This window comes from Scardinius erythrophthalmus (genome assembly GCF_964197995.2).
Source record: "Scardinius erythrophthalmus genome assembly, chromosome: 14".
NCBI lineage: Eukaryota > Metazoa > Chordata > Actinopteri > Cypriniformes > Leuciscidae > Scardinius > Scardinius erythrophthalmus.
In genome coordinates this window covers 25,307,897-25,335,651 of record NC_138234.1, presented here as the reverse complement: position 1 = coordinate 25,335,651, position 27,755 = coordinate 25,307,897, and the positions used below count along the sequence as shown (strand labels likewise).

Here is a 27,755-nt window from a genome sequence, read left to right as displayed (position 1 = left end):
TCGCGCATGAGCTTAAGGATTTAGAGAAAAATAATTAGATGGTTAAAAATCTAACAACTGAAAAACACGATTTTTGTTCGATAAAAATATTTATGTCTGAAGCAAACATAAATGTTTTTTTAAAAGCAATTGAAAGCCATTATACAAACTAAAGACTGTAATTTGCCTCGTATTCCTGTAGCCTAAATGCGAACGTTGCTGCTATATTGCATTTGAGATTATCATATTTTGACATGATTTCAGTTGGACAAATTAACTCGCATAAAGCTCATTTGGTCGCTGACAGACACGTTATTTTCACGTGAGATAAACCGTTACCGTCGATTTTATGAAGTTGATGGAAATATAACCGCACGATTGAAAGCTGTAGTATTTGTGAGCTGTATAGCCTACCTCAAGATCAGGACGAATTTATTCATTTCTTCTAATGAGCGAAATAATTCATGGATATTTTTTTTTTTTTTTTGAGAGGAGGGTATGGAAAAAGATGAATATATTGCTAGACTAATTAAAACTATAAACAAATTAGACTGAATAGAAAGATAAAATGACACAAGGAAGCGGCTAGACTTATTTTAAAAAAATCTAAATAAAAAAGATAATTAGGCTACAATGCTCACCTAAATCCTTATTTAAAATATATAAATCGAATAAATGGCGTGTGTAAATTTAAGAATTTTAAGGCTATGCTCGTGCAGTACTTAATTAAATAAATTTGCGAAACGAGTGTTGCAGTTTAAACGCTACATAAAGAGATGCAAAATATCGCCTAGATAATCCATTCTGCCTTTGATATCATTACTATCACGACTAATTGGATTCAGTTTGCTATCAGTGAGGTAGCTATTATCATTCTCAAATATAATTCTAGACCATTTCTCGTATGTATTCGTACAGAAAATAAACTGTGGCAATGAGATTCATTTGACGTTTGACATCTGAAAATCAAAGAATGTAAACAACTGCTTATTCCTCCTCCCAACAGCATCGCTCCCCCTTCCCTCGCTCTCCTTTCTCTTTCTTTCTCCCGCAAGAAGAGAAAGAGACCAACCAACACACACACACACACACACACACACACACACACACACACACACACACACACACACACACACACACACACACACACACACACACACACACACACCTTGATAAAGCAGTCTGACAACTTTTAAATTATGCCACCACTTTAGACCACTTTCATTTTACAGATGTCACACACTTTACCCTCAAACATTTGTTTTACATTTTCTTACTTAAGCATAAAATACATTATAGCTGAATTTATGCAGTTGAGATACAAGGTGCAGAGTGCAAATTTCAAATCAATTTAAAGAAAGCAAGTATATATATATATATATATATATATATATATATATATATATATATATATGGGTGTTTCATAATACACTTGCTTCAAATATATGCATGCAAATATATAAACAAGAAAATACAACTGTGCTATTTTTAGGAATTTAAATTTAATTATAAATGACACATACAGGCTTTCAGTTGCATCATTTGCGATAAGAAACTAAACAACCAACTCTATAAGATAATTTCCCAATCGCAATTTTCCAACAAGACACAAAACTTAAGACAGCTTAGATGAATAACAAGATGTGATTCAACACTTAATTCAGTTACACTTTTGAACTAGCATTAATAGAAGCATAAGCTTAAAACTAGAAGAAGAAAAAAAAAGTGGCAAACTGCAGCTAAAAAGAAGTAAAAATTCTGTACCAAGTGCTTTCCAAGCTCGTGTTGCCCATCACCATCGGTTTGAAGAGAGAGTGACAGGTCTTTGTTGGTGAATAGAAATCAGTGGCATTGGAGAGAGGGAGGACTCCTCCTACCCAATTACCCGAGCTGGGCAGGCGTTTGCTCTCTTCACAAATAGGACACAGGATCTCTAACACACACAGTCCCAAACCTGACTTTCAAGCATTCGGATCCCCAGTAGGAGATTGGGACTATCTGAAAAAACAGGTTTAAAACATCCTTCAGACTTCAGCTTTGCCTTATATCGTCCGGACTATACTTTTTTTTTCCTCCTGCACGAGACATTGGAGAAGTGGACTTGTTCTCCTGACTGTTCCAGCGCCATCCATCAAATTCCACCGGCTATATTTTTAAATATTGATTGCATTTGTGTGAATTTGTTGGTGTAGATCCACTCGGATGTTTTAAGGATCCGGAAAGCTGTATATGGAAGTTGTGGGGTGCAAGGCGAAAGAAAGCAGTTGCACATTGCGTCCAGCAGCCATGCTTTTCCACGGCATCTCTGGGGATCATATTCAAGGGATCATGGAGGAGATGGAGAGGAGATCTAAAACCGAGTCTCGTCTGGCTAAAACAGTCCAGATGAACGGACGAGAAACGGTAAGATTGTGCATTATCAGCGTGTGTTTTCCGTTTGAGCAAATCTCAGCACGCCTAAACTCTTTATAGACGCAGACTTCACAGTTTGTAACCCACTTAAAAACACACCGAAAATGAGTTTAATGTACGATCCTCGTTTTGCAAGATTAGCAGGCCTCAAGAAACATGGAAAACAAAAAGTCATGTTCTGGAAGATTTTTAAAGTAGCCTAAACTATATATAAAAAAAATGGCGAGGCTAATTTGTAAGTAAAACGTAGCCTACTTAATTCAAATAAAAAAGGAGGGATCTTTATTGATACAAATGTACATATTTTACATTTTTAACTATATTCTTACAAATATTACATAGGCTTAATTTTAGCAGTTGTCACAACACAACAGAATAACTTCTTATAAGACCACGAAATAAATAAAAATACATTGCACATATGCATATGCCAATGTGCTAAACATGCAATAAAGCTAATATTAATTGTAGTTATTAGTATGATCATTAAGCCTATGCATACTTTTGCAAATTGGATTTATTTTTAGAAAATGCTACACTGTTATAAACATCGTAGTAAAAACAAAACATAGGCCTGCGTTATAGAACTATGCATTATATCTAATTTTGCCTTAATAAATCGGCATATCCATCTCGCACTATGTTAACAATTACATTTTAAAAATATATCTGCATAGGCTAATTTGTTTTATCAGTCAGGCTTTATTTTTATTTAGTTTTAGTTCTAAATCTATTGTGGCAAACTCAATTAGTGTGGTAGGCCTATATTTTAATGAACGCATACACTTTCACTCACTCACTCACTCACTCCATCTCTTTATGTTGTGTTTTCTGAAGACTATGCCCTCCATGAGCCCAGAGAAGCCCGCGCTGTGCGCCGGCTGCGGTGGGAAAATCTCCGACAGATACTACTTACTCGCCGTTGATAAACAGTGGCATTTAAGGTGTCTCAAGTGTTGTGAATGTAAACTGGCCCTTGAATCCGAGCTGACGTGTTTCGCGAAGGATGGCAGCATTTACTGCAAAGAGGATTACTACAGGTAAGTTTAACTTTGAGGCTTAAACCGTGCATTTGGCCTGTTTAGTAGGCCCTGGTTAGTAACTTTTTTAAACGCATAAAGAACTGGTGTCATCAGAGCCAGTGTAAGCCATTGACCCATATAGTGATTTTTTGACACGCTTAAATTAATCTAATAAGGAGAATTAATTCATGCTGAATGCACGATGGGTTTTTTTCCTCAACTCAAATTATATTCGTTTAGGCTATTTTTACTGCCACTTAAATCTTGTAGCCTATTGAATTTAAAGGAAATCCAAAATAGGCTAATTTGTTCCTTAAATAGCATCACTACGATGACCTAGTGTATTCAAATAATTCGAAACATTTTAAAATGATTTTATGAGTCAAAAAAATTGCACGTGCATGCGCTTTTTTGTATCTGCTATGCGTTGTGTGCTGTTCGTTAATGACCTAATGAACTTTATCACCGATTTGAGTGATTATTTGTGATTATAAATGACTCGTGCTGTTCCAGAAGGTTCTCCGTGCAGAGATGTGCCCGCTGCCACCTCGGCATCTCCGCCTCGGAAATGGTGATGCGCGCCAGGGACTCCGTGTACCATCTGAGCTGCTTCACCTGCACCACATGCAACAAAACACTGACCACGGGTGACCATTTCGGCATGAAAGACAACTTGGTTTACTGCCGGGTTCACTTTGAGACCCTTGTTCAGGGAGAGTATCACCCTCAATTAAACTACGCTGAATTAGCGGCCAAAGGCGGAGGGCTCGCGCTACCTTACTTCAATGGCACCGGCACGGTGCAGAAAGGAAGGCCGAGGAAGAGGAAGAGTCCAGCGATGGGGATAGATATCGGCTCTTACAACTCAGGTGAGATGTGCATTAAATGGACTTACTCAATGGACGGATAACATTGCATAACATTTTGGTTGCACTTTATATCCTTCATTGTTCGTGTAATCGCCTATAGCCTACATAAGATGTGAATAATTGTGCTTTAGATAAACATTGATTTTATTTTATTTTAATATTAGGGGGGAAGCGGACAAATGCATTTAATTCAGTTGCCGTTTAAAAATCAGCAGACAATCAAATGCAAACGTCTATAATAATTATCGCAAGGCTCCTCTATACGCTAAATGCATTTCTCATAGCCTGTTTTAGTGCACTGTAAAAAAAAATATCAATAAGTTATGACAACATGTGTTTTTACATTGCTTTAACTCATAAAAAAAGTTGAAAATTGCTTAACTTATTTTGATAAGTTACACAAGACATGTTTTATGTCAGTTTAATGTAATTTAAGTTGAACTGACTTAAACATCCAAGTTGATTGTAGGCTACTTAAAAATGTAAGGCAGCAAATTTTATATTCAATTCAGCAAATTAAATTTTATATATTGCACTATATGCAAAATTGCATTACAGTAGGCCTATTTGTAAGGGTCTGTTTGAAGTGCACTATGTGTAGATAAAGTGGGACAGGTTCTTTCAGGGAAAGTGGGATACTTAAAACTTGTTCTGCGGGATTGTGATCATTGATCACCATACTGTTACACTGTAAAAAAAAAAATAATGATAGATAAGTAATGACAACATATGTTTTTTACATTGCTTTAACTCATCAAAATAAGTTAAACAATTAATATATATATATATATATATAACTTATACAAAAGTCAACTCCTTTTTAAAAGTCAGTTTAATGTAATTTTAGTTTAAATTACTTAAACATCCAAGTTGATAGTACTTAAAAATTTAAGGCCACTTTTTTTTTTTTTCACAGTGTATGAGCTAACATGACATAAACCATACAAGGAATATAGCCTGTATCATACAAGGAATATAGCCTGTATAAATATACTAATAGCATAGACATTATATATTAGTTGTTGGTTGTGTGACGGTTTCAGGCTGGACCATGGTGGTCACTTATGATCATTAGTTGGCCCAAGCTGGTCTAGATATGGATCAGATGGATTATCAGGTGGTAGGGCCATGGTATGCTTGTAGATCACTTTGGACCAGTAACAAACCAGCCACGATGTTCCAATAATAACCATCTTCATCATAAGAATTATTTTTTTTTTTCCTTTTTTTTTGGTTTAGCTTTTAGTTCTTAATGGCTGCAAACAATAGGCTAAGTGTCCCACTTTCGGTTCAAGTGAAAATCAGTGTTTTCATTATGTTCAAATGTCTATCATTATAACAGAAATTACATTAAAAATGTTTTAAATAAAAAATATTTGTAGCATCACAAAAAAAAGCGCTCTATCGCGAATTCACAAAAAAAAATAAAAAAAAATCTTACAACTGCATAGTCCACCCTCCATTAATACTGTAGCATACATAATCCTATGCCTAGAATATTACAGAATATAGCTTACAAAAATAATGGGATATCACTGTATTTTCCCCTGTTTTAGGCCTATATTTTTTTCTTTGTTTTTTATTTATGCGACAACAGTAAAATGTTGGCTATATCGCGCTTGTGTCTTGATTATTGGATCTGATTAATTATAGGCCTCGCTCATTAGTGCGTCATCAAACATCTAATTTGATATTCTCAAAGGAGTGAACCCCGTGACCCAGCCCCGTGCACGCGCAGGGATCATAGCAATGTAGATCCATCGCCCACAGGCCTTTATCTTCCCTCGTATTACCAGTCACTATTTCTTCGGTTTTTCTAATTTTTCTACTTTTTAGAATTCAGCCATACGTCATAATGCACCCCCGCTGTGCCTGTTTTGTTTTGGCTGTTACAATTACTGTCTGCTTGGAAAAAATGTGGCTTTGTGTGCCAAGTTTCTGCCGTTCTTCATGAATGGAGAGAAATAAGGGTAATCTGGCTGTTAATTGTTCTCCGTTAATTGAATGTGACGTCGGAATCTCTGGCTTTCAACCAGCTCCGATTCAGCCACTTGAAGGTCATGGCTGTTCTCAGGACACAAGCGCGAGCGCACATTAAACTCCTTCGTTATTATGACTCTAACGTGCTGTGAAGTTTGCAATATTTTATCATAGTTGCAGTTTGTCTTACAAAATTAAATGGTTGTCAGTTGTAATAATTCTCAAGTTAATACGACTTCCGCGATATTATTGATGACTGGTGACAGTTTTATTTACTGAGGCCTTTTATTGTCGTTTTCGTTTTTTTGTAATTTTTTATTTAAGCATTTTGTTTGTTTCTATTTATGTAATTTTTGGTACAATGCTAATATTTATTTTTTCACATTTTCTTCAATCTTTTGTTCTTTCAGCTTGCCTGTTTAAAATATAAGCTAAGAATTATTTTCTTTTATTATAATTATTATTAGTTTTAAATTGTTTTGCATTTCAAAATGATAAATCATTTTGCATAGTATTGTATATTTTCATATTCGTTAAAAACCCAATGCACCAGTCGACTTGTTGCATAGATATTTGTAGCTAGAGACCTCTGGTGGCAAAAAATGAGCCTGGATCGTGAAGGCAACACTTGTGAGAACATTTTGTTCTCCTCATAGCTATAAATCATTGTTAATTCTAATAGTTGCATTTTTTAAATATATACTTACTAATGTAAACACAAACGTAAACGATGGGGTGAAATGAGCATCGATCGAATTAATTACCAAACGGTGCAGCGATTTAACATGAAGGCTACAACTGAGACTTTTGGTTTATAAATCATTTTCGCTATCCACGGCACGTAGTTAACGGGTATTAATAGCTATACATCCATAAATTATCAAGTAATTTAAGTTAAAACGAAGGTGACGCTATTCATCCCCAAATTTTCATATGAATATTGTAATAAATTGCAAAAGGTTGGCAATCAGTTGTTTTGAATTTAGTTATATTTAAATTAATTTCGTCAGGTGTCATGTGATTCTCATGACTTTTTCACTCTTAAAAGCATCGATGGTTCCATGAAGAACCCTTTAACATCCATGGAACCTACAAAAGGTTATTTATAGATTTTTAAAATGCTTTTCACACTGTTCACTGGTTCCTTTGTGAACTAAAATGGTTCTTCTTTGGCATCACTGAGAAAACCCACTTTCGGAACCTTTGTTTTTAAGAGTTTAATAAGTTGATGGCATGTTTATGATTCATTAAGTCATTTACAGAGGTATAGTTTTCGATACTGTATTTGAATCCTCAATGTAGAGTTTGAAATCGAATATTTCTCTGACAAACGTTGTCGAGTGATTCTATGTCGAATCTCATTGCTTTATTTTCGCCTTACTCAGGTTGTAACGAAAACGAAGCGGACCATTTGGATCGGGATCAGCAATCCTACCCTCCTTCCCAGAAGACCAAGCGCATGCGTACATCGTTCAAACACCATCAGCTTCGCACCATGAAGTCCTACTTTGCCATAAACCACAACCCCGATGCCAAGGACTTAAAACAGCTTGCCCAAAAGACAGGACTGACCAAGAGAGTTCTTCAGGTAAGCGTCGCCACACAGTAGAGTCCATTTCACATCCACACCAACACCTTCTCATCCCCTTCTTGAGTTGTTTGCTTTCCGTTTTAATCCATCAGTCATTTTTCTGTTGTTATGTCATGTTGTTAGACATTTTGCAAGGCAATATACTAAATAGAGGCTTAATTCAAGGGGCAATACTTGTGCACCATAAAAGAAAAACTAAATCCAAATTGATGGTCCATGTTTTCCAGTAGAATCCCTTTCAAAAGTTGAGGCCTGTTACTTTGTACAGCCTTTCAAATCACTTTGGCATTGTTTAGTAGTGATTAACTTTGTGATGTGAATTGATATGACTTATAAGTAGGCACAAATATGACAATAATTCCCAGCAAAACACAAAAAGAGTAAAGACACTGGGATTGGTTTGCAGGTTTGGTTCCAAAACGCACGGGCCAAATTCAGAAGGAACGTTTTGCGGCAGGAGAATGGGGGTGTTGATAAGGCTGACGGCACGTCACTTCCGCCGCCCTCTTCCGACAGCGGTGCTATGACCCCACCCAGCACGGCCACCACACTAACTGACCTGACCAATCCCTCTATCACCGTAGTAACATCAGTGACCTCTAGTTTGGACAGCCACGAATCTGGGAGCCCCCCACAAACTACCTTGACAAACCTTTTCTAACACGGATTTGCTTTTTTTTGTCTTTATCCCACTTTATTTTCAGATTCTATTTTTATTTTCCACAACAAAAAACAAAAACCCTTTGGCGACCACAGAAAGACCTTTGGAAATGTAAGACGAGACCTACTAAAAATGTGTAGCATTTGCAACCGCGTGGCAGCTGAGTTTGTAGTACTTGTCATTGATTTGTTTTTGTGATCATTATAGATCGATAAGTTACGGCAACGTATGTTTTTACTCATCAAAACAAGTTAAGCGATTTTCAACTTTTTTATAAGTTATACAAGATTCAACTCGTTTTTCTTTTAAAATGGCAGTTTAATGTAATTTAAGTTGAAATGACTTAAACATCCAAGTTAATTGTACTTAAAAAATTGAAGGCAGCAACTTTTCTTTATAATTTCAGACATTAAATGCCCGCCACAGAAAAAAAAAAAGTATGTCCGCATACACTACGTTTCCAGTTTTATATCCAACGTTATTTGAGTGTATTCACTGGGAATGTTTCCCATGAGCTCAAACGCCAAGTGGATGCTGCAACCTCAATTTAGGTCTGTTTTGTCACTGACGCCGGACTGTAATGCCAAATAACGGCGGTAATTGTTTAAAACGTTACCACCTAATTTGCCACAATGTGTGCGAATCAGATCACAAGGTGGCCTGGATCGTTTGCCGGGCCTCAACTAGTGGAACAACTGTTTTGAATGAACATATCCAACGCTCAGTGACAATATGGTGCCCAGTAGGAGGCGTTATGAGTGATTTGTGAATGCGAAGCAGGAAGTTAATTGGGAAAGACACGCATCACCCTGTTTTGTTCTGGTTCCCCCCCTTCTTTTTTAATGTTCTGCCACCGAACAGACCAAAAAAACAACAACATTTACGGCTCAAGTCGGAGATCGGTCGGGGCTCCTCGCTAGGGTGGAACATTTCCTTGTGTGATGACAAATTTGTTCTGTTGTAGAACAAAGTGGTACACTAGATCTGCTTCATGAAGTAGATGCTTAACTCAGTTCTACTATGTGCCTTATGCGACTTGGAAGAGAGTTTGTGAAAATTCAGGAGATACATGTTTGTTTGTTAAATGATTTCCATCCTTGGAACGCCTCACTAGTTTTGTACTGTTCTGTTTTTCATCTGATTTTTCTGAAGATCTTTTTAATGGTGTATTCTGTTACAAGGGGGCGGCGATGTCATAGAAGGCAGTTGTGCACTCTTTCAGAACTAGTTGGTAAATCCGAGAATCATATATATTGATCTTCGTGTTAATAGTACAGTACGTGTTCTATCAAGATTGTCCATGTTTCCTTGTTTCTTGAAAAAAGATGGTGTATAGAAACTATTTCCCCTTAAATATTTATGGACCAAACAGTTGTTATATCTTATTAAATTTGTGTGAATAAAACTACTTTGCTTTACAAGCGTTTTATTTTTCATTACACAAACCATTTTTGTGTTGCTTTCAGATTTAAACCTCTGCTCACACCCCCCCCCCCCCCCCCCCCAAAAAAAAAACAAAAAAACAACAACAACAAAAAACACACGCACACACACACACACACAACACGACATGACAGATCGAACCTTGTCTTGCTTTCATTCTGACATGGATTTCTGACTTTATTCTGTTTCTGTTGTTAAAGTAATGCCCCATGGATTTGAACCAAAGCCCCTGTAGTCAATAAAAAATGCTTTTTAATGCATGAACATGGCTACTTTATACAGAAATACAAAGCACAGGAATGCTAGAAAGCCTTTTTTTGAAAAACTAGTACATAAACCTCTCAAAGCAAGGTTGCTCTGTAGTTTAATATAATGTTACTTTATGATTTTTTTTCAGGGAGAACAAATCTTGGGGCATTACAGCCAAACTTCACGACGTTTGAAAATTCCCTAAAGTATTAAAAGAAGCTTTGATCGGAATTCTTCACCATTGAAGACAAAGACAATATTAGGATCAGATTTTAGAGTGATTTAAACAACAACAAAAAAATGTACCAAATCTACCAAAAATGTACTCCAAATTTCTTTTTTTCTTTTTTTCTTTTTTTTTTTGGTCCTGAATGTTTAAAAACATCTTCGTAAGAGAATCCACAACAAATGGGATATTTTTCTTATGACTGAAATGAGGCAGGAAGGCAAAGAAAGATAAGTTGTACAGTACTGTAGATACATAACAGAGCAACCTTGCTCCAAGAGGCGACTGCAGGAGACGGGATCTACGCACGCATGCATGTCTACACACACACACACACACACACACACACACACACACACACACACACACACACACACACACACACACACACACACACACACACACACACACACACACACACAACCTTGTAATTCTGCTTGCTGTAAAACATTCCTGTGCAACAAATGTCACTTATCATGAACACACAGCCTTCCTAAAACTTGGCAGCAAAATGTCCGACCAAGAGAAGCTGGAAGGGAACACCATATGGCTGTATTTAAAATGAAAACAAGTTATTTAAAAAAAAAAGGAAAAAAAAGAAAAAAGATTCAGATTTTTGCATGCACTTCATGTTGTTGACAGCAATTTCAGGTGGATATTATTTTATATTGATGTTTCATTTGATGTCTGTTGTATACTATAACCTTAAAAGGACATTTCTTCTTGTAAATCCAAAATCTTAATACAAAACAACAGTAAAAGTTCGTAAAAGCATGTTTGATTTGACAATAAAAACTGGTTATCTTAGAAAAAAATATATATATATTGGGTGTCCTGATTTTCTTAGTAACACATTCTTGTGGTGTTAGTAAAAAATAAATCAATAAAATACTAAAGGGAAATATTCCTTCTTTTTTTATGTAATTTTGATGTAGTGGTAAATGTTTTAAAATAATATGCTGAATATTTCTTATTGTAACAATATCTAAAAAGCCAGCTTTATTAAACAATGCTTGTGTTATACTCTGTTAAGTGTGTGTGGGGAAAGCATTGGGCCACATGGGGGCCTAGTAAACAGTAAAGTGTTGAATTCCTGCTATGCCAGACTTGTCAAGCTTAGGGCTGCATCAATGATCTGCACATGCTGGATGACCGCAAAACGTAATTCTTTTCAATCTGTGGACAATTTCTGTGCTGCCTTCATAAAAGTGTTTAGTCAGACAACACAATGTGCTTCATCTGGGAACATATAAGTCACTTAAGTTCGCCTAAAATAAAAAAAAATCTGTCATTTACTCACCCTCATGTTGTTCAAAACCTGTATGAGTTTCTTTCATCTGTTGAACACAACATATATTTTGAAGAATGTTGGTAACCTGACAGTTGACAGTAGCCATTGACTTCCATAGTATTTTTTACTATGGAAGGCAATGGCTACCGTTAAATGTTTGATAACCCATATTCTTCAAAATATCTTATTTTGTGTTCAACATGAGGGTGAGTAAATGCTGACAGAATTTTCATTTTTGGGTGAACTATCTCTTTAAAGTTACAATATGTCACTTTTGGCGCTCTAGCGGTTAATAAACAAAACGGCAGGCGTCTGGCGGAAGAACATTATAGCCGGAGCTACTTCTCTCTGTTGATTTAAATGACGATTCACGCAGGTACTGTGCTCCTCCGCAGCGATTGGCGTCCTGCTCGGTTTAAATTAATCCGAATATAAACATATATATATAAACATATATAAACACTTATTTTAGGCCTATCGTAGTGGGAATCAGGATGACAAAACACAGTTTTTGAACACATTTTTAACAAAATAGTGTAGCCTACCTTCAATGTGACTGGATCTAACTTACCTGGATAAAATAGGTAACACCAACGGAGGTCATTTCAAGTGTCAAAACAGGGTTTATACGTGTATAGCTATACATTGTAATAATAAAAAATATCAGTTCATTACTTATCTGCCTTTTGGCTAAGATTAAGTGTAAACAAAGTAATTAAAAATATGAATTCCTCACGTTTATACGTCACATTCAGTAGTCCGTTGTCCTTTGGGCTAAAGTCAACAGACAAGAGGCTCTTAACACCCGTGTCCGTAGGGAATTCTTAGGAAAACAAGGGACCTTGAGAGTTCAAAAGGAGGCGATGGTGGGTTTATTTTTACACACTTGGAGGAGTGGACGGTCACCATAACCAGAAGCAAACAGGAAGATGGATGCTGTCCTCCCCTGCAGACAGCGATTACATGGAAATCTTTCTCTCACACACAAGGAGCCAAACTGCATGATGAATCAGGAAGGTTTGTGATTTGTTTACATGATACACTGATTTTATGTCAGAATATATATATAGGCTACATTTCTTTTTTAATATACACTAGGCTTGCACTACAAAAAAACAACAACAACAACAACAACAACACACTATTAATGGGTTAGTTCATCCAAAAATGAAAATTATGTCCTCATTTAATGACTCTCGTGTTGTTCCAAACTTGTAAAACTTCCTTTCTTCTGTGGAAGAAAAATATTTTGTGTTTCACATTTGACACTTATGCCCACAGATGTACAAAAATGATAGAAATCTAGAGACAAATGAAGACCTCTTAGCATTTCAATACTCTCTCCTAGATGGCAATGAGATTAAGTTGAAAACAAATGTTTCTCAAATATCAATAAAGACATAATAATGTTCCAGACTGTGCTCAGATTTACCAAAGTGTGCTATTTAAAGTCAGAAATCTCAATATTAACTCAAATATGTATCTAATTCTTCCACGACTGCAAGCTAAAGCTACGGTAATATGATGCTATCCCTTGTGAAAAAGTAAGCTTACACTTTTAAAAAGATAATTTGTTATGGAAATTACATACTTTAAATTAATATACTTAATTATGAACTGACTGTAATGTTTTTTGGACACTTTATTGCATGTTTAATTTAGTTTAAATTAAAACCCACGTCAGTACATATTACGTATATAATGTGTCGTTTTAAAATGACTTATTGTCTTTGAATTATGGTTAAAGTGCACTGCTGAATGTACTGACAAGCATTTATAGTAAACACAAATTGTATTTAATTTCTATTGAAAAACGTCATGTATTTAAACATATTTGTAATGACATATTTTTATATTGATTAAGTTTAAATTCATTTAAAATGTAATATTAAATAGCACACTACAGTTACAATTATTTAAGTGCTTTAGTATGTCAGTCCTTAAATCATGACAAAATGTTATTACAAAATTATTCAAAAAGGACTTTTAACTAAAAATTTCAATTTTACATTACATTACAAAGTGCACTTTTTAAAAATGTACTTAAGTGTGTTGAGAAACGTATAAAATGTGTACTCTCTTTAAGTAGTACACTAATTTAATTAGCCTTAATTTCATTAATATATTATTTGCAAGTACAACAAAAAAAACCCCAATACAATTCAATACTGTATGTCAATCTTACTGTATGTCTCATTTGTGTATTTGTGTTTCTTCTAAGTAGTTTTAGGCAAAACATCGGAGTCAAAATTGATGCTTAAGTGAAACATGACTCCATTAAGTCTCCTGAGCCATGAAAGAGCAATAAAATACAAAATACAGAGCAACCTCTGAGCAATAAAATGTTCCTCTGGGGATTCTCAATGTTGTCTCTCTAGTGAATATCTGTGGTTTGGTGTGTAAACAGCTGATGTGTGTGATGTGGACTCAGGTGCTCCTGTGACTGACACGGTAGAGTGAGCCTGAGAGGGACACACACACACACCGACAAGTACATTGCATATACACTGCTGAGACGAGAAAGCAAGAAGCCCGGTGTCAGTTGATGTGTACAGTCAGCCTGGCACCTGTGTGTGTGTGTGTGTGTGTGTTACCATACAGTGGCAGTTCCACACCAGCACCTTTTATCCCAGGAAAGTATGCATATCACTGCCTCCTACTCTGTCAAAAGGACATGCTCATGTCTGCACTAAACATGCAAGTGCACACACACACACACACACACACACACACACACACACACACACACACACACACAGAGAGAGAGAGAGAGAGAGAGAGAGAGAGAGAGAGAGAGAGAGAGAGAGAGAGACTGTGACCCTTAGCAGCTGATGCAGATAACACATCTGAAATTTTGTGAACATTAAGTTCAGAGGTCAATGACTAACATGCGGGTCGGGTAAGTGTACAAATGTAGGCTACATTTATACAGGTGCACACACCCATATATAATGAAGTGTCTATCTATCTATCTATCTATCTGTCTGTCTGTCTGTCTGTCTGTCTGTCTGTCTGTCTATCTATCTATCTATCTATCTATCTATCTTTTTACAGGTCTTGAACATACCACGAACAAGCTTTAAAAAACAACAACTAATGACTGAAGCTGAAACGTTTAGTAACATTTTTCAAAATTGAACCATACATGTAGTACAGACTCATACAATCACCCAAAATGCTATAATTCTTAAATCACAGTTAATTAGAATTAGTTAATAGGTTTTCAATTATATCCATACAGAAATGAATCAATTCATAATAATGTATGATCATAATTTTGATCACATGTTAATCTATTCAAATGACATTATTAAATGTTATTCAAAGTATTAGTGCTTTATTTTAATTGATTGCATTGCATACTGTAAATTTACATTTATTTTATTACACAGTGCTGAAATAATGCATTTTGACTGTAATTAAATGAAGGATGATGAAATATAAAGACTGAGATTGACATAATATGGAAATTTCTGCTTGTAGCCTATATTTAAAAAATTTGTAATTTAGAAAACATATGCTTAAAAGATGGTCCTCAAGTGCCAATAAAAAAAATAATTAAAACAAATAGATGTATATGTGTATATTCATGAAAACATAGAAAACAAAACTGTCAAATTCCATGACTACAGACACACAAGCAAACAGAAACAGACAAAAGTCTCACGTGTGTTTACATAAATGCAGGTAGACATGAATATTTGAATCGTGTAACTTTCTTATCGACGGCTGCAATAATAAATCAAATCAAGCTGGCGTTTTTTTTATGCGCTGCAGCGCGACCCTTTCGTGCACTACCAAAAAAGTTCATTGTCTGGGGGTAAAGACAAACAAGACCCGAAAAAAGACACGAGGAAGCTCATCTACATTCCAAAAAAATATGAAATCAAACAAGGATTTTGGCAAAACAAATATCTAAAAAAAAAAAAAAAAAAAAAAAAGAGAGAGTTAACATTATGGAGCTGCCGTCGTTCTACTTTTAGAACAATCGACACAATCTGATTATTACACAGATTTCAAGACAACAGACTGCAGTGTTGAGCCAGAGCTCCTGTGTGCAGTCACAAGAGCTGCCTCTTATCCATCTATCTAATTATTCCCTCAGAAACCAGAAATTTGAAGATACTAAAGACAGTCCCTATCTGTCATGAAGCAGCATTGATCTCATTGAGAGCAAAATGTGGGTGTTGAGGGAGCCCAATATAACTCATGCCATTAAATTCCAGCTTGCCGTTATTCGCCAACAGAATTGACAGATTTTCCGCAGACATTTCTTTTAATCTTCAACGCTTGTTCAAGAAGAGGGGAAAACACACAGTGTGTGCTTTACCTTTCTTATATGGTATTTGTGAGGAGGTTAGCAGAACTGCTATTGAAGTGTCAAGACAGGAAAAAAAAGAAAAGAAAGAAAAGCAGCGCACAACACTTGTTGATTATCAACTGTCAAAATGTAGGAGAAAACATTGTTACTTTCCTTATACGGAACAGAAAATGCTCCCCTCAAATGCTCTGATTGAATGTTATGGTACTGTATAGTATCCTCTCAGCTTATTGCAGCAATTTTATTGCTGACAACACATGATATTGTTTATATTGATGCAGTTTGAGTGTTAATGTTGTGAGGTGTAAACAAAAATTTGCCTTCCTTTTGATATTATTTTGACACTACCAAGATTACTGTACATTTAAGTACAATTAACTTGGATGTTTAAGTCATTTCAACTTAAATTACATTAAACTGACTTTTTTTTAAATTAGTTGGATCTTGTATAACATAAAAAAGTAAAAAATTGCTTAACTTATTTTGATGAGTTAAAGCAATGTAAAAACATATGTTGTCATAACTTATTGATCATATGATTTTTTACTGTGATATAAAGTGATATAAAGTAATCTATAGATATGCTGAGGTGGTTATCGTTTTGTAACTAAATCTTGGAACTGGTAAGTTAATACAGGCCTATCCACATCAGAATCAGAAGTTAACGTGAATCAGCGTAACGTGAATCACAACAAATTATGATGTTTATGTTGTTTGTTCATTAGTTTTTCTGATAAGATTAGACATTATATGATCATTCAGTGGTAAAACTCTAGTTGTTTTAGAGCCAGACATTTATAAAATAAAATAAAATAAAATTATAAAGGAGAATATATAAAAGTGAAAAGTGAATTAGGAATGAAATTAGTGATAATGTAATATGTAATATATATATGTGTGTGTGTGTGTGTGTGTGTGTGTGTGTGTGTGTGTGTGTGTGTGTGTGTGTGTGTGTGTGTGTGTGTGTGTATATGTTGAGGAGAATTATTTTTAAAAGTAATGCATTACAATATCGAGTTACTCCCTTACTCCCTAAAAAAAGTAACTAATTGAGTTACTTTTCATGGAGAGTAATGTTACGTTACTTTTGCGTTACTTTTTCTCACCTGGGCTGGACTAGCTTGTTTGTTTTTTAATAACAAAAAAATATATATATTTGGCAAATGTAAAGGCCCTTTCATACCTAAAGTGAAATGAATAAGCCTCAGACTGAAGGAAATGCGAATTCATACCTGTACAGTAGAGGGCGCAGCTCACACAAACCTTCTGCTGTTCTGCCATTCTGGATTGAAGAAGAATAGGACACACTCTTACTTCAGCAATAAAAAAAAAAAAAAAGAACACAAATGTGATGTGATGTTCATCTAAAGTAATTTTTGCTTATTTGTATGGTTAAATTAGATCAGCGAAGGTCAGAAGCAAAGGCATTGGTTAATAAAGTGAGATTAAATACATAAAGTATGTGTGTTATTTAACATATTTAATTATTGCTAGTATGCATAATATTCTGAGTTTGCATATCACTGTTTTTTTTTTTTTTTTTTTTTTTTTTTTTTTCATTGAGGAATACTGAATCTGTTTTATAGCATAATTTAATTCAACAGCTCAGGTAAAGTTAATGGTACGAGCCATTTCAGGGGTGGCCAAAATTACGATTTAAAATCAATCAGAGATAGAAACGTATCTTCACATTTACTGGTAAATCATCATATTATGGGTAGACTACTTTCTTTGATCATGTTTCTGCAGTGTCAGTATTTAAAGGGGTGGTTGATTATGATTTCACTTTTCTAACTTTAGTTAGTGTGTAATGTTGCTAACATCTGCGAAGTTACGACGCTCAAAGTTCAAAGCAAAGGGAGATATTTGCTTTTAAAGAAATCGCTTTTTAAGGACTACAACAAACGTCTGGTTGGGACTACATGACATTCCTCCTGAGTAAGTGACATCACCAACCCTAGAATTTACATAAACACGATTTATAGATTATCATGAAAGAATATGCTAATCACTAGAAGATACATCAGCAATATAAATTCATCAACTAATCATTCAGAAATGTCCTGTTGCATTGTCTGACTCTGGTTTGAACATAAAAGGCTAAAAGTTTTTGAAATTTTCAGCGCATGTCTGTGTGAGGTAAAAGGACACCAGCTCTTGAAGCTCCGCCCTCAGTGCCGGGAGCAGCAGCTCATTTGCATTTAAAGGGACAGACACAAAAAAGGTGCGTTTTTGCTCACCCTCAAAAAGTGACCATTTTAACATGCTATATAAAAATATCTGTGGGGTATTTTGAGCTAAAACTTCGCGCACTCTGGGGACATCAGAGACTTATTTTACATCTTGTGAAAGGGGCATTAAACCACCCCTTTAAGATCTGAATTCTAATGGCGCTTTTCCACTGCATGGTACGGCTCGGTACTGTTCGACACGGCGCGGAACGGTTCGGCTCGCTTCGCTTTTCCACTGCGTGGTTCGACTCGGTATGGCACGGTTCGGTTCGCTTTAGCTCGGGTGCTTTTCCACTGCAGTTAGTACCGCTTCAAAGTGGGTGGGACTGATCGTTATAGTTGCCGTCTCTACTGCCAAGACATCATCATATTAAATGCGAATTTTTCATTCCGTGTTGCCCCATCCGCTTCTCGGCAACCAACGAGAGGAACGTCTGCAACTCGTCCAGTGACCACGATTCAGCCATTTCTTTTTTTGAAGTTTATACTCTTTTTTTTTTTTTTTTTTTAAGCAAATACTTTTAAAACAGGTGCTACAGCGTTGGCTGTTGTCTACTGGCTATTTAAATGGCTATTTCTGTCTGACCAATCAGTGATCTGCAGTGTTTTCACGTCACATTTTAGTATCGGTACGGTACGCTTGGAACCTCAACAGAGGTGGTACCATTTAAAGCGAGCCGAAGCGAGCCGTACCGTACCGTACCATGCAGTGGAAATGCGACATAAGTGAGCCGTACTGAACCGAGCCGTACCGTACCATGCAGTGGAAAAGCGCCATAATAAATGTTTCTGTTTGTATTTAACCTTACCTATATTCCAACACAAAACTTAGATTTGTAACAATAGAACAGATCTAAATTGAAAAGAATAAAATTAAATTAAATGAAGTTTGGAGATTAAAATGGATGTGTAGGTCAACTGAAACAACATAAAATAGTGGTGAAGTGAAACTTGAATAGAAGTGAGGTGAAACAGCAAAAAAATATAACAGAGTGAAGTGAAACAAAGAACAGGGCAGAATAGGCATCAAATGAAACGTACAAAAACGAAAATAGAATAGAATATTAGTTAATTGAAACAGAACAGAATAAAAGAGCAGTGAAGCATAATTTACAGAATTCACCAAAGTCAATTAGAATAGAAATGTGGTGACATGAAAGTGACATGATACAGAACATTGAAGTTCTGAACAAAATGGAATAACATAGTGCATCTTACAGAATAGAACTGAAGTGAAACAGAAAATAAGGTTTTGAACTGAAGCACAACAGAATAAAATAGAAGTGTGGTGAAATGTACACAAGAGAATGGATTAGAATAGAACTTAGGTAATGTAAAACTGAATAGTAAAACTTAAAAATACATAATAGATCAGTGGTAAAGTGCAACAATAAAATAGAAGTGGCGTTAACCTTTCTCAGAGAATAGAGCACAATAGCATAGAAGTGAGGTAAAACTTGTAACATTGAACAACACTGAAAATAGAATTGTGATGAAATGCAGAATAGAATATTAGTGAACTGAAAAAACAAACAAACAAGAAAATAGAAGTTTGGTGAAATGTACATACAAGAGAATACATTCTATTAGAAGTGAGGTGAAACTTGCTCTATAGAATAAAATTGCAGTGAAACAGAATAGAACTAAAGTGAAACAATTGAATATTATGAGCTGAACAAAAAAAGTGTGGTGAAATACAAGAGAATTGCAATAGAAGTGAGGTGAAAACTGCAATATAGAATAAAATTGAAGTGGAACATAATAGAACTAGAACAGAATATTAGTGAACTGAAACAAATTAGATTAAGCGCAGAGGAATGTAGTGAAATTGACATTGTAGAGAATAGATGAGGTGACGTGAAACAGAATCCTGAAACCTTCAGAATATAATAGATAGAACAATTGTGAAGTAGGCTACAACAGAACAAAATAGAAGTGATGGGAACCTTCAGTGAAGAATAGAGCAGAATAGACTTAGAAACGCATCTTTCTGCATAGCCTTATTACTCTGGTCTCTGTGAATGTTAAAGTTATTGGCCTGCGTGAAGTTCCCCGCCCTCTCTTTCGATCATGCTGGGATGTGTGTGTAACTTTCACAGGTCTGGAATGGCGTGTTAAGGAGCGCGCACACGCACACACTGACGCGAACACAACACACATCTCTATAGTCGCGCGCGAACAGCTCGCGTTTGTGTTGCGGCGTCGCGCAGGAACTCAGCAGGAGCCCGACCTTGACAGTCTGGTACACCATCCAACTCCTCATCCTCATCCTCCTCATCCTCCTCATCCTCATCGGCGCGAGCTCCAGTTCATCGCGCGTGAAACTCAGCTGGCACTTCCTGGTAAGAGTTAAACATCATTCCCTCCTGTCAACTTCAAAAACTGATAGTCACTTTTCCGTGTTTATTCTCACTCAACAATGACATTTTGAGTCGGTGAGGCAATGTGTATGCGCTAAATGTTATTCGACGTTATAACAGAAAAGACTGAGGAAAAGTTGACCGAACTTTGGGCTAGTTTGAGTTAGCGCGCTAGGCTAACGCTGCTGTGGCAGTAATTTACCCGAGACAAACTTTCAGATGATTTGATTTAACACTAAAACGTTTTCTATCCACTCAGACATTCACTCACCCTGTTTTGAAAGTTAGTTTGGAGCTGTTTTTAAGAGTGTTGGTTGTGTTTCTAGCAGTGACATGGCACGGTTAGTTAGAGCATTGTGGCTAAGCTAACGTCTGTCAGCGTGACACATGCAGTAGAAATGTTGAGAGAAATTCACTCCTAATTTCTCTGACATTGGCCAAATAACCGTAAAACCAAATAGCAAAGGTATTTAATGCTCTGTTCGTCTTGAGAAGTCATCACTATGCTTTTTATGTGAGTGTCAGGACTTTCTTACTTTGGCAACACTTTCCAGCTGTTGACAGCAAAGCGTTGTTAAGTTACTTGTTTTGTGTTCATGATGAACCTCCTTCTTCATGTTCACAATGATACGATTGAATCAGGGGACAAGTTTATTATCACGTCTATTGGTCACTAATATTTTTAGTAGGCCTCTGTTAGAAGAAATTAGAAGTCCATGCAGTGTATTACCTCATAAATCCAGTGAAATTACTGTGGATTCAGGGTTTGTCAGAATGACGCTGAACAATGAATCAGCACAAAATATTAAATACAGTGGTTTTGCAAACTTTGAAATATAGTGCTTCTTGGCTTGCTATATCAAATATCAAATATTCATTCACTCACCCTCATGTCTTTCCAAACCCATGTTATGTTTCTGTGGAAAACAAAATCTGATACTAGAATGACAGATTGAGGCACCTTTCAACTTGCATTGTATGATAAGATGATGCAAAATGAAAGTGAGTTTCACAGAAGAAAGGATTTCATACTGGATGTAGCTATCATTATGAAGGTAAATAATGACAATTTTCAGTTTTGCCAAATATGAAGTGAACATTAAATAATTTTAACCTGTTAACCAGGGGCGCAGATAGAATTTTTTAACTGGGGGGGACCAAGCTGTCAGCAAATGATTTAAACTCAATTTGTTATATTCGTAATTTGGGCTTTAACTAGTGCTCAAGTATGCATAATTTGGGCTAATGATTTGCATTAAAAAGCCATTGGGGGATTGTTATTTGAAATCATGGATAAACAACAATGACCAAATGTAAACAAAAGCCTACCTGATCACCACTAGCAATGCATGATCAGATTTGACCACTGATCTATATAGAATGACATTATATAGATCAGTGGATTTGACTAGTATGCCAATCACCCACCAAAACTTCATGTCTTTAGCAAAGTATGTTTTTTTTAAACATTTGCTTATCTCAGCATACAAAGTCTATCATTATGAACAAAAAAGCAAAGAACCTATGTGCAAATAATAATAATACTAATTGTTTGGTTTTTGAAAAAACGAAGTGATTGTTTTTTGTCTCTTCATCGCCTTTATATGACATTTATACAGTCATTTTTTTTTCAGTTCAGAAAATCACCGGTTCAGCTCAGAAATAGGGGCTGTTTACACCTGGCCACTTCATGCGTTTTCTGTGATGGGATAGCTATCCGATCGTGAAAAGACCAGGTGTAAATGCCCTCCGAAACGCATTCGAGACAGATTTGAATCCGATCGCTCAAACCACTTCAGGAGGAGGTCTGGGCCGCATTCCAGACGAAACTGGACAAGTGTAAATGCATCTGGTTGTTGAAACCATATATGTAAGTTTTACTCCTTCCAAAAATGCTAAAAAATAAACGTGTGAGAGCGTGTTATAGGCTATATGTAATGTTATAGCCAGATATGGCGACGCTACTGGAACAGCATCGCCGCAGACGAGAAGCTGAACATATTCATCAAGCAAACTATCGCAAATCAAAGTGAAAGTAAGTCACAGACGCGGGACCAAGCGCGGGAATTGAAGATCGGATTTAAATCCGTTTTGCAAAAACACGTTTATGTAGGCTATAGCCTAGTGTATACACATAATGTATAGCGAAAACAGTGATTAATCCCCTGTTTTACCGATTTTTGTCGCGTTTCGTAGGGATAGTGAGGGCGGGGGACGGATCGGGTCACTATGAATCTGGGGGGGTCATGTCCCCCCCGTCCCCAGTGCCATCTGCGCGCCTGCTGTTAACTGTCAGTGTCCCTCTACTTTTTTTCCCCTATCAAATATTTAATATATAAATAATCGTCATATATTAGGTATCTGATCTGTCGAAAGCTTAAACACTCAAAAGTCATCATGTGGAAACCGTTTAGAAAGAAATGGTACTTAATAACTTTTTAGTGGGTTCCTCCCCCAAGTGGGCGGCGTCATGTTTCAAATTTGTACAAAATTGACTACACTATTTTATAATCTCATCTTTTTCTAATATTGACAGAATTTATATTGTTGCAGTGGTCTGAGACTCAAGCTTCCATATTTGGCATAGAGAGAAGTGACACTTCTGTTTCTATTTTGTGATAGAAGTTAGCCTGGGTTTCCCCATGCTGCCGTGAGCGCAACACGATTTTATTAACGCTGCTAGGCAGCCTGGGTACCATGGACCAGATTTTCGCCTCAGCGATGGGACCAATCACAGAACGGGGAGGGAGCAGCAATACGATGACGACGTCTATGCGACACACCGAAGCAGTTTGTTTATATCTATGGATCCAACATGGCAGCAGACGCGAAGTTACCTTTCGATGCAGCCTTAGATAGTGTTCTAAGTAGTTTAGTCTTCTTCAGCCATCGTCTTCTTCCTCGTCGAATTTCTGTCGCTCTACATACGTCATCTGGTATAATTGAAACGATTGGCTATGAGCTACGTACAGGCGCATTTGATAGACATTCGTAGTGCCCAATAAACAGCTCTGGGCATTCGTAATCACGCCTCAAATACGAGAAAATGAACGTGGTTCCCAGACCATGTCTCAATGAGAAAGAGGTCTGACGTTAGCCAGGCTAGATAGAAGTGAATTTTTGAGAGAAATGTAGGCTATTATCTAATATGATGGGAAAATAAGATGAATAGAATTGTTGTATAAATTGAATTAACTAAAATGTGGAGTGTGTAAATGAGGCCATTGTGACGAGTTACAAGGTTGACAGGCCAGTTTATGGTGACAGGAGCTATCCAATAATGGGTTTTGTTAAAGACACAGTTATGACATTTTAATGTCCCAAAACTTGCCTAATCTTCTGCTACACACTCAAAAGTGTACTTTTTCTTCAGTAGAAGAGTACTTTTAGGGCGTAGGTATAAGTAGGGGAATTATTATATGCCAGGCAGTAAATCGTTTTATATATATCAACCTCAAAGTGAGCCGATTTACAGAAATGTGACCTATTTCTTGTGCCAGTTTTGTATTGTTACCCAATTGGTCTTAACTTCCTTTAAAAATGTGTATTAAAAAATCTTAAAATATCTTCAATTTAATTTCTGTATTAAAAAAAATTAAATTTAATTAATTTAATCTAATCAATTTTATGTCAGTCTCACTTGACTTCTTTAAGTAATTTTTTTTTAAATATATCATTAAATCATTCACTCAACACTAGATATTGCATTGGCCGCTGAAAAACACATTTTGGTCAAATGCTAAATGGGACATTTACAGACTTTTTTTTTAAAAGCATTTTAAGATTTTAATCACCATTGAAGTTGAGGAGATTTGAATATATCCATTTGATTTTTAGGCAATATTTTAGAGTACTTTATCATTTAGTTGACCCTCGTATTTGTCCTTGTATAAATTATTTTTTTATTGTCATTATCAGCAAGTAATCATGACTTGTATTTTAGGCTGATCAGGCACAATTTGAGTTCTTTTCGCAAGACAGGAATGTTTGTGAAATTTGTCATCCTTTTTCGCCTCTCTCGTTGCTTTAGATTTCCTCAGGAAATGAACTCTTTCATAGCTTAATTACACGATGCATATGCCACTGTAAACACAGTAATGGAGACGCTGACAGCATGCGTTTGTCACAAAATACGAGAAAAACCGTAATAAATATGCACTGTGATCCAAAAGAACATCCTCGGTCTTTTCGTACGGGTCGCTATCGGCATTTCTCACTGCAAACGACAGTTAATGTTTCACACAGGATGACATGGAGAGAAGGCAAGAGGCCGTGTGTTTTGAAAGCCTGTCTCTCTTAATACGCAATACCCGAGTGTTGCAAATAGCCGGGCACGCCAGCCTGGCATACTAACACTCATCAGCTTTCCGCTGAGTTTGTTCGGCCCAAGGGCTGTCGAGGTCTGTGGCTGGAGTGAGACGTAACACCCCCTCGTTCTGGGATCTTCCGCGACAGGACCCTGCTCTCTGCATTCAATCAGTCAGGGAAACAAACAGCCGGCTCGAGGGCTGCAGGAGGAAGCTGTGGTCGCTTTTTTGTTTTTCAGAAGTCATGCCAAGTTGGAACTCGGAAACTTTTGGCGGTGCCTTTGCAGGGCATTGAATAACAAAAAAACTTTACACGTGCCTGAAGCCAAGCCTGGAAGCTTGTGGGGCGTTTGAACTGCTCTGGAAGGTCTTGAGAAGTGGGCCGGTTCCCGGGCCTCTACGCGAGCAGGCATTGGTGGGGGGCCGAGGGGGCGTAAACTGAGGGCAAGTGCCGCCATACTGCGAAGTCCGGGCGAGTGGCCAGCATCGTTGACAGTTTAACAGTGAATATTTTACAGCACAGCATACTGCATGCTGTAAACAGGGGTGAGCTACATAAAGGCTGTTTATCGTACTTGGGAAGCCTTGAAAAAAACAGCATCTTTAAGCCCTGTATTAGAATAAAGCAGATGGCATGGGCCAGTGCGGCTCGGGAAAAAGCCGGAGATGAAAGCAGGCCAGTTTCTTTGAACAAGGAGTCTGTCACGTTACTATCTCCAGGTCTCTGGGTCAAACCGTGCGCTGAGCCATGCTTTTTTCACTCTGGCTTCGGCCAAAAATATCCCAGGGAATCTCATTGATATTGATGTTTTGATGTTGCAAGCGTTTTCTCTGGTTGTTAACAGGCCAAGCGCGTTTTTAAATGCACGCTTATGATATTCAAAGTGTTTTTTTTAACTGTCATTTGTCATGAGCATTCGTCGACCATTAAAAGTACAACAGCAGTAGGAACACAAGACTATTACTGGTGGATTTGGGTAGACCTTAATGATGTGAAGTAATTATTTTATTTTCTAAAACATGAACATTATTGATCCAAGATCAGCTTTAAGGACTGGCATTTTGGCAGAACTGTGGCTCCTTTTAAGCAACCAATTTGGATTGTGATTTATGAAGAAAAGTTAGCATTTATTCAGCAATCATTTCCAACTTGATCAGTTAAGTCAATGGATTTGCTGTGCTGTCTTGTGCTTTTTAAAATGCAGTTATTAGCTAATAAACCTCCATATATTTATATGATTTATTTGTAGTCAGTAGGGCTGTGTATGTGAAAACAGATTTTTCCAATTTGATTCCCGATTCTCAAGCTCCTGTTTGATTCAGGTTCAGTTTTGGAGTATAGAGTGGTGCAGGTATGACATCCCTTTGTAGGCCAAAACGCGGAAGCAAATTAGCATTTTAGCACTTCCGGTTCCATCGTCCCAAAGTCAATGGGTTTTTGATTAAATGGCTGAAATAAGGTCTGTGGTGTGTTTTTTTTTTTTTTTTTTTTTTTTTTTTTTTTTTTAAAGCTGTTATGTGTCTTGAAAAAGGCAACCGTGGTGCAGTTCGTTTAAACTTTATAGCCTACCTTTAGCTTTCTACTTGGGACTGCATTTAGGCTTCAGAATTGTTGTCATCTGTGAAAATCATCTTGGACAAAACGTGCAAGTATCATAAACTTTTGTTGATCACAGAGCTTGTTTTTTTGCGATAATCCAAACGCCATTGGAAAATCCTTTTGGGTTTTTGTCGAGGGAACCAGTGTGATGCTAACTGCCGACTCGCCTTCGCTTTGCTGAGGGCGCTGTTTCTCACACATGCAAAGAGAGAGAGCCTACATATAAACAACATTCTTTGTTTTATTTTCCTGTCAAAATAAAGTTCATTTGGAATTATTCAGCTTTTAAGAACAAGCAGAAGACATGTCGGTTTCTAACTAATGCCCAAACGTCAATCTCATTGGCTGGCTCATCGCTCATCTTTACGCTTACCTTCCCTGTTTTGATTTCAGTAAATCAGTTCGAGCAAACGTTGATAACGTGATTAATATTCATGAACCCAGCAGGTCATCAATCCTTAGTGCGTTAGTATATTGTGATTAGTAGTAGTAGTATTATCTTTTTATAATAACTATAATCTATTACTATGATCTATTTTCATCACCAGTCCTAAGTTCAGTTAAAATTACAATAATGCATTCATACATAAGAGTGTACGTTCAGATGTTTAAAAGCTGTTCCATTTTACCAAGATAAGTTGATTTGGTGGAATCATATATATATATATATATATATATATATATATATATATATATATATATATATATATATATATATATATATATATATAACAGTATATCAGTCTGGCGAGTAAACAAAAAAATGAACTAGCCAATTTACTACAATTCTGTGCGTAGAGGGTTGGTAAAATCACTGAGAAAGGGGCATAAGACTTCAGTACTGAGCAATGCAAGCCCTACAATCTTTGTACAACTACAGCGTTTTTCCCCGGCACCCTTATCTCTCATGAAAAGGGCAGATCCTTTGCGCCCCATTAAAGATTCACCAAAGACATTCTCTTTAAGTTCTGCTCTGTGTTCTGAGAAAGAAGCACTGCTAGTAGATAGTGGTATGTGATGGTTTGAGTTTTACAGATGTATTTTCATGAAAGGGGTGAAGGGCAATTGATGAATAAGCATAGAAGGGATTCATAGAAAGGGAAGTCCCTAATGGTATACGGGGTGGAGAAGAGACCTCTCAGGGTTTCTGTGAGCTCCTCACTGCATGAACGGCCAGCATCAATAAACGGCCCCACTGAGCGCCCCTTGGTAA

The 27,755-nt window shown here is 36.6% G+C and overlaps 2 protein-coding genes across 2 annotated transcripts in view; both read left to right on the top strand.

Moving 5' to 3' along the window:
* Positions 1-1,430: 1,430 nt before the first annotated feature.
* lhx9 (LIM homeobox 9) lies at positions 1,431-9,931 on the top strand. The gene is made up of 5 exons (XM_081384024.1): positions 1,431-2,382; positions 3,229-3,431; positions 3,927-4,282; positions 7,648-7,850; positions 8,260-9,931. Exons 1-5 carry the CDS (start codon positions 2,209-2,211, stop codon positions 8,512-8,514), a joined length of 1,191 nt encoding a protein of 396 aa, XP_081240150.1. The 5' UTR covers positions 1,431-2,208; the 3' UTR covers positions 8,515-9,931.
* Positions 9,932-20,307: 10,376 nt separating this feature from the next.
* Positions 20,308-27,755, top strand: part of nek7 (NIMA-related kinase 7) — a 64,223-nt gene continuing 56,775 nt past the window's right edge. The window contains exon 1 of the mRNA XM_081384516.1: positions 20,308-20,617. The gene's annotated coding sequence lies outside the window, so the exon portion shown is untranslated. The remainder of the gene's footprint in view (positions 20,618-27,755) is intronic.

Coding starts and splice junctions, on each gene's coding strand:
- lhx9 (XM_081384024.1), top strand. CDS start 2,209: ATGGAAGTTGTGGGGTGCAAGGCGAAAGAAAGCAGTTGCACATTGCGT. Junction 3,432..3,926: donor TGCAAAGAGGATTACTACAG/GTAAGTTTAACT, acceptor GTGCTGTTCCAG/AAGGTTCTCCGTGCAGAGAT. Junction 7,851..8,259: donor TGACCAAGAGAGTTCTTCAG/GTAAGCGTCGCC, acceptor ATTGGTTTGCAG/GTTTGGTTCCAAAACGCACG.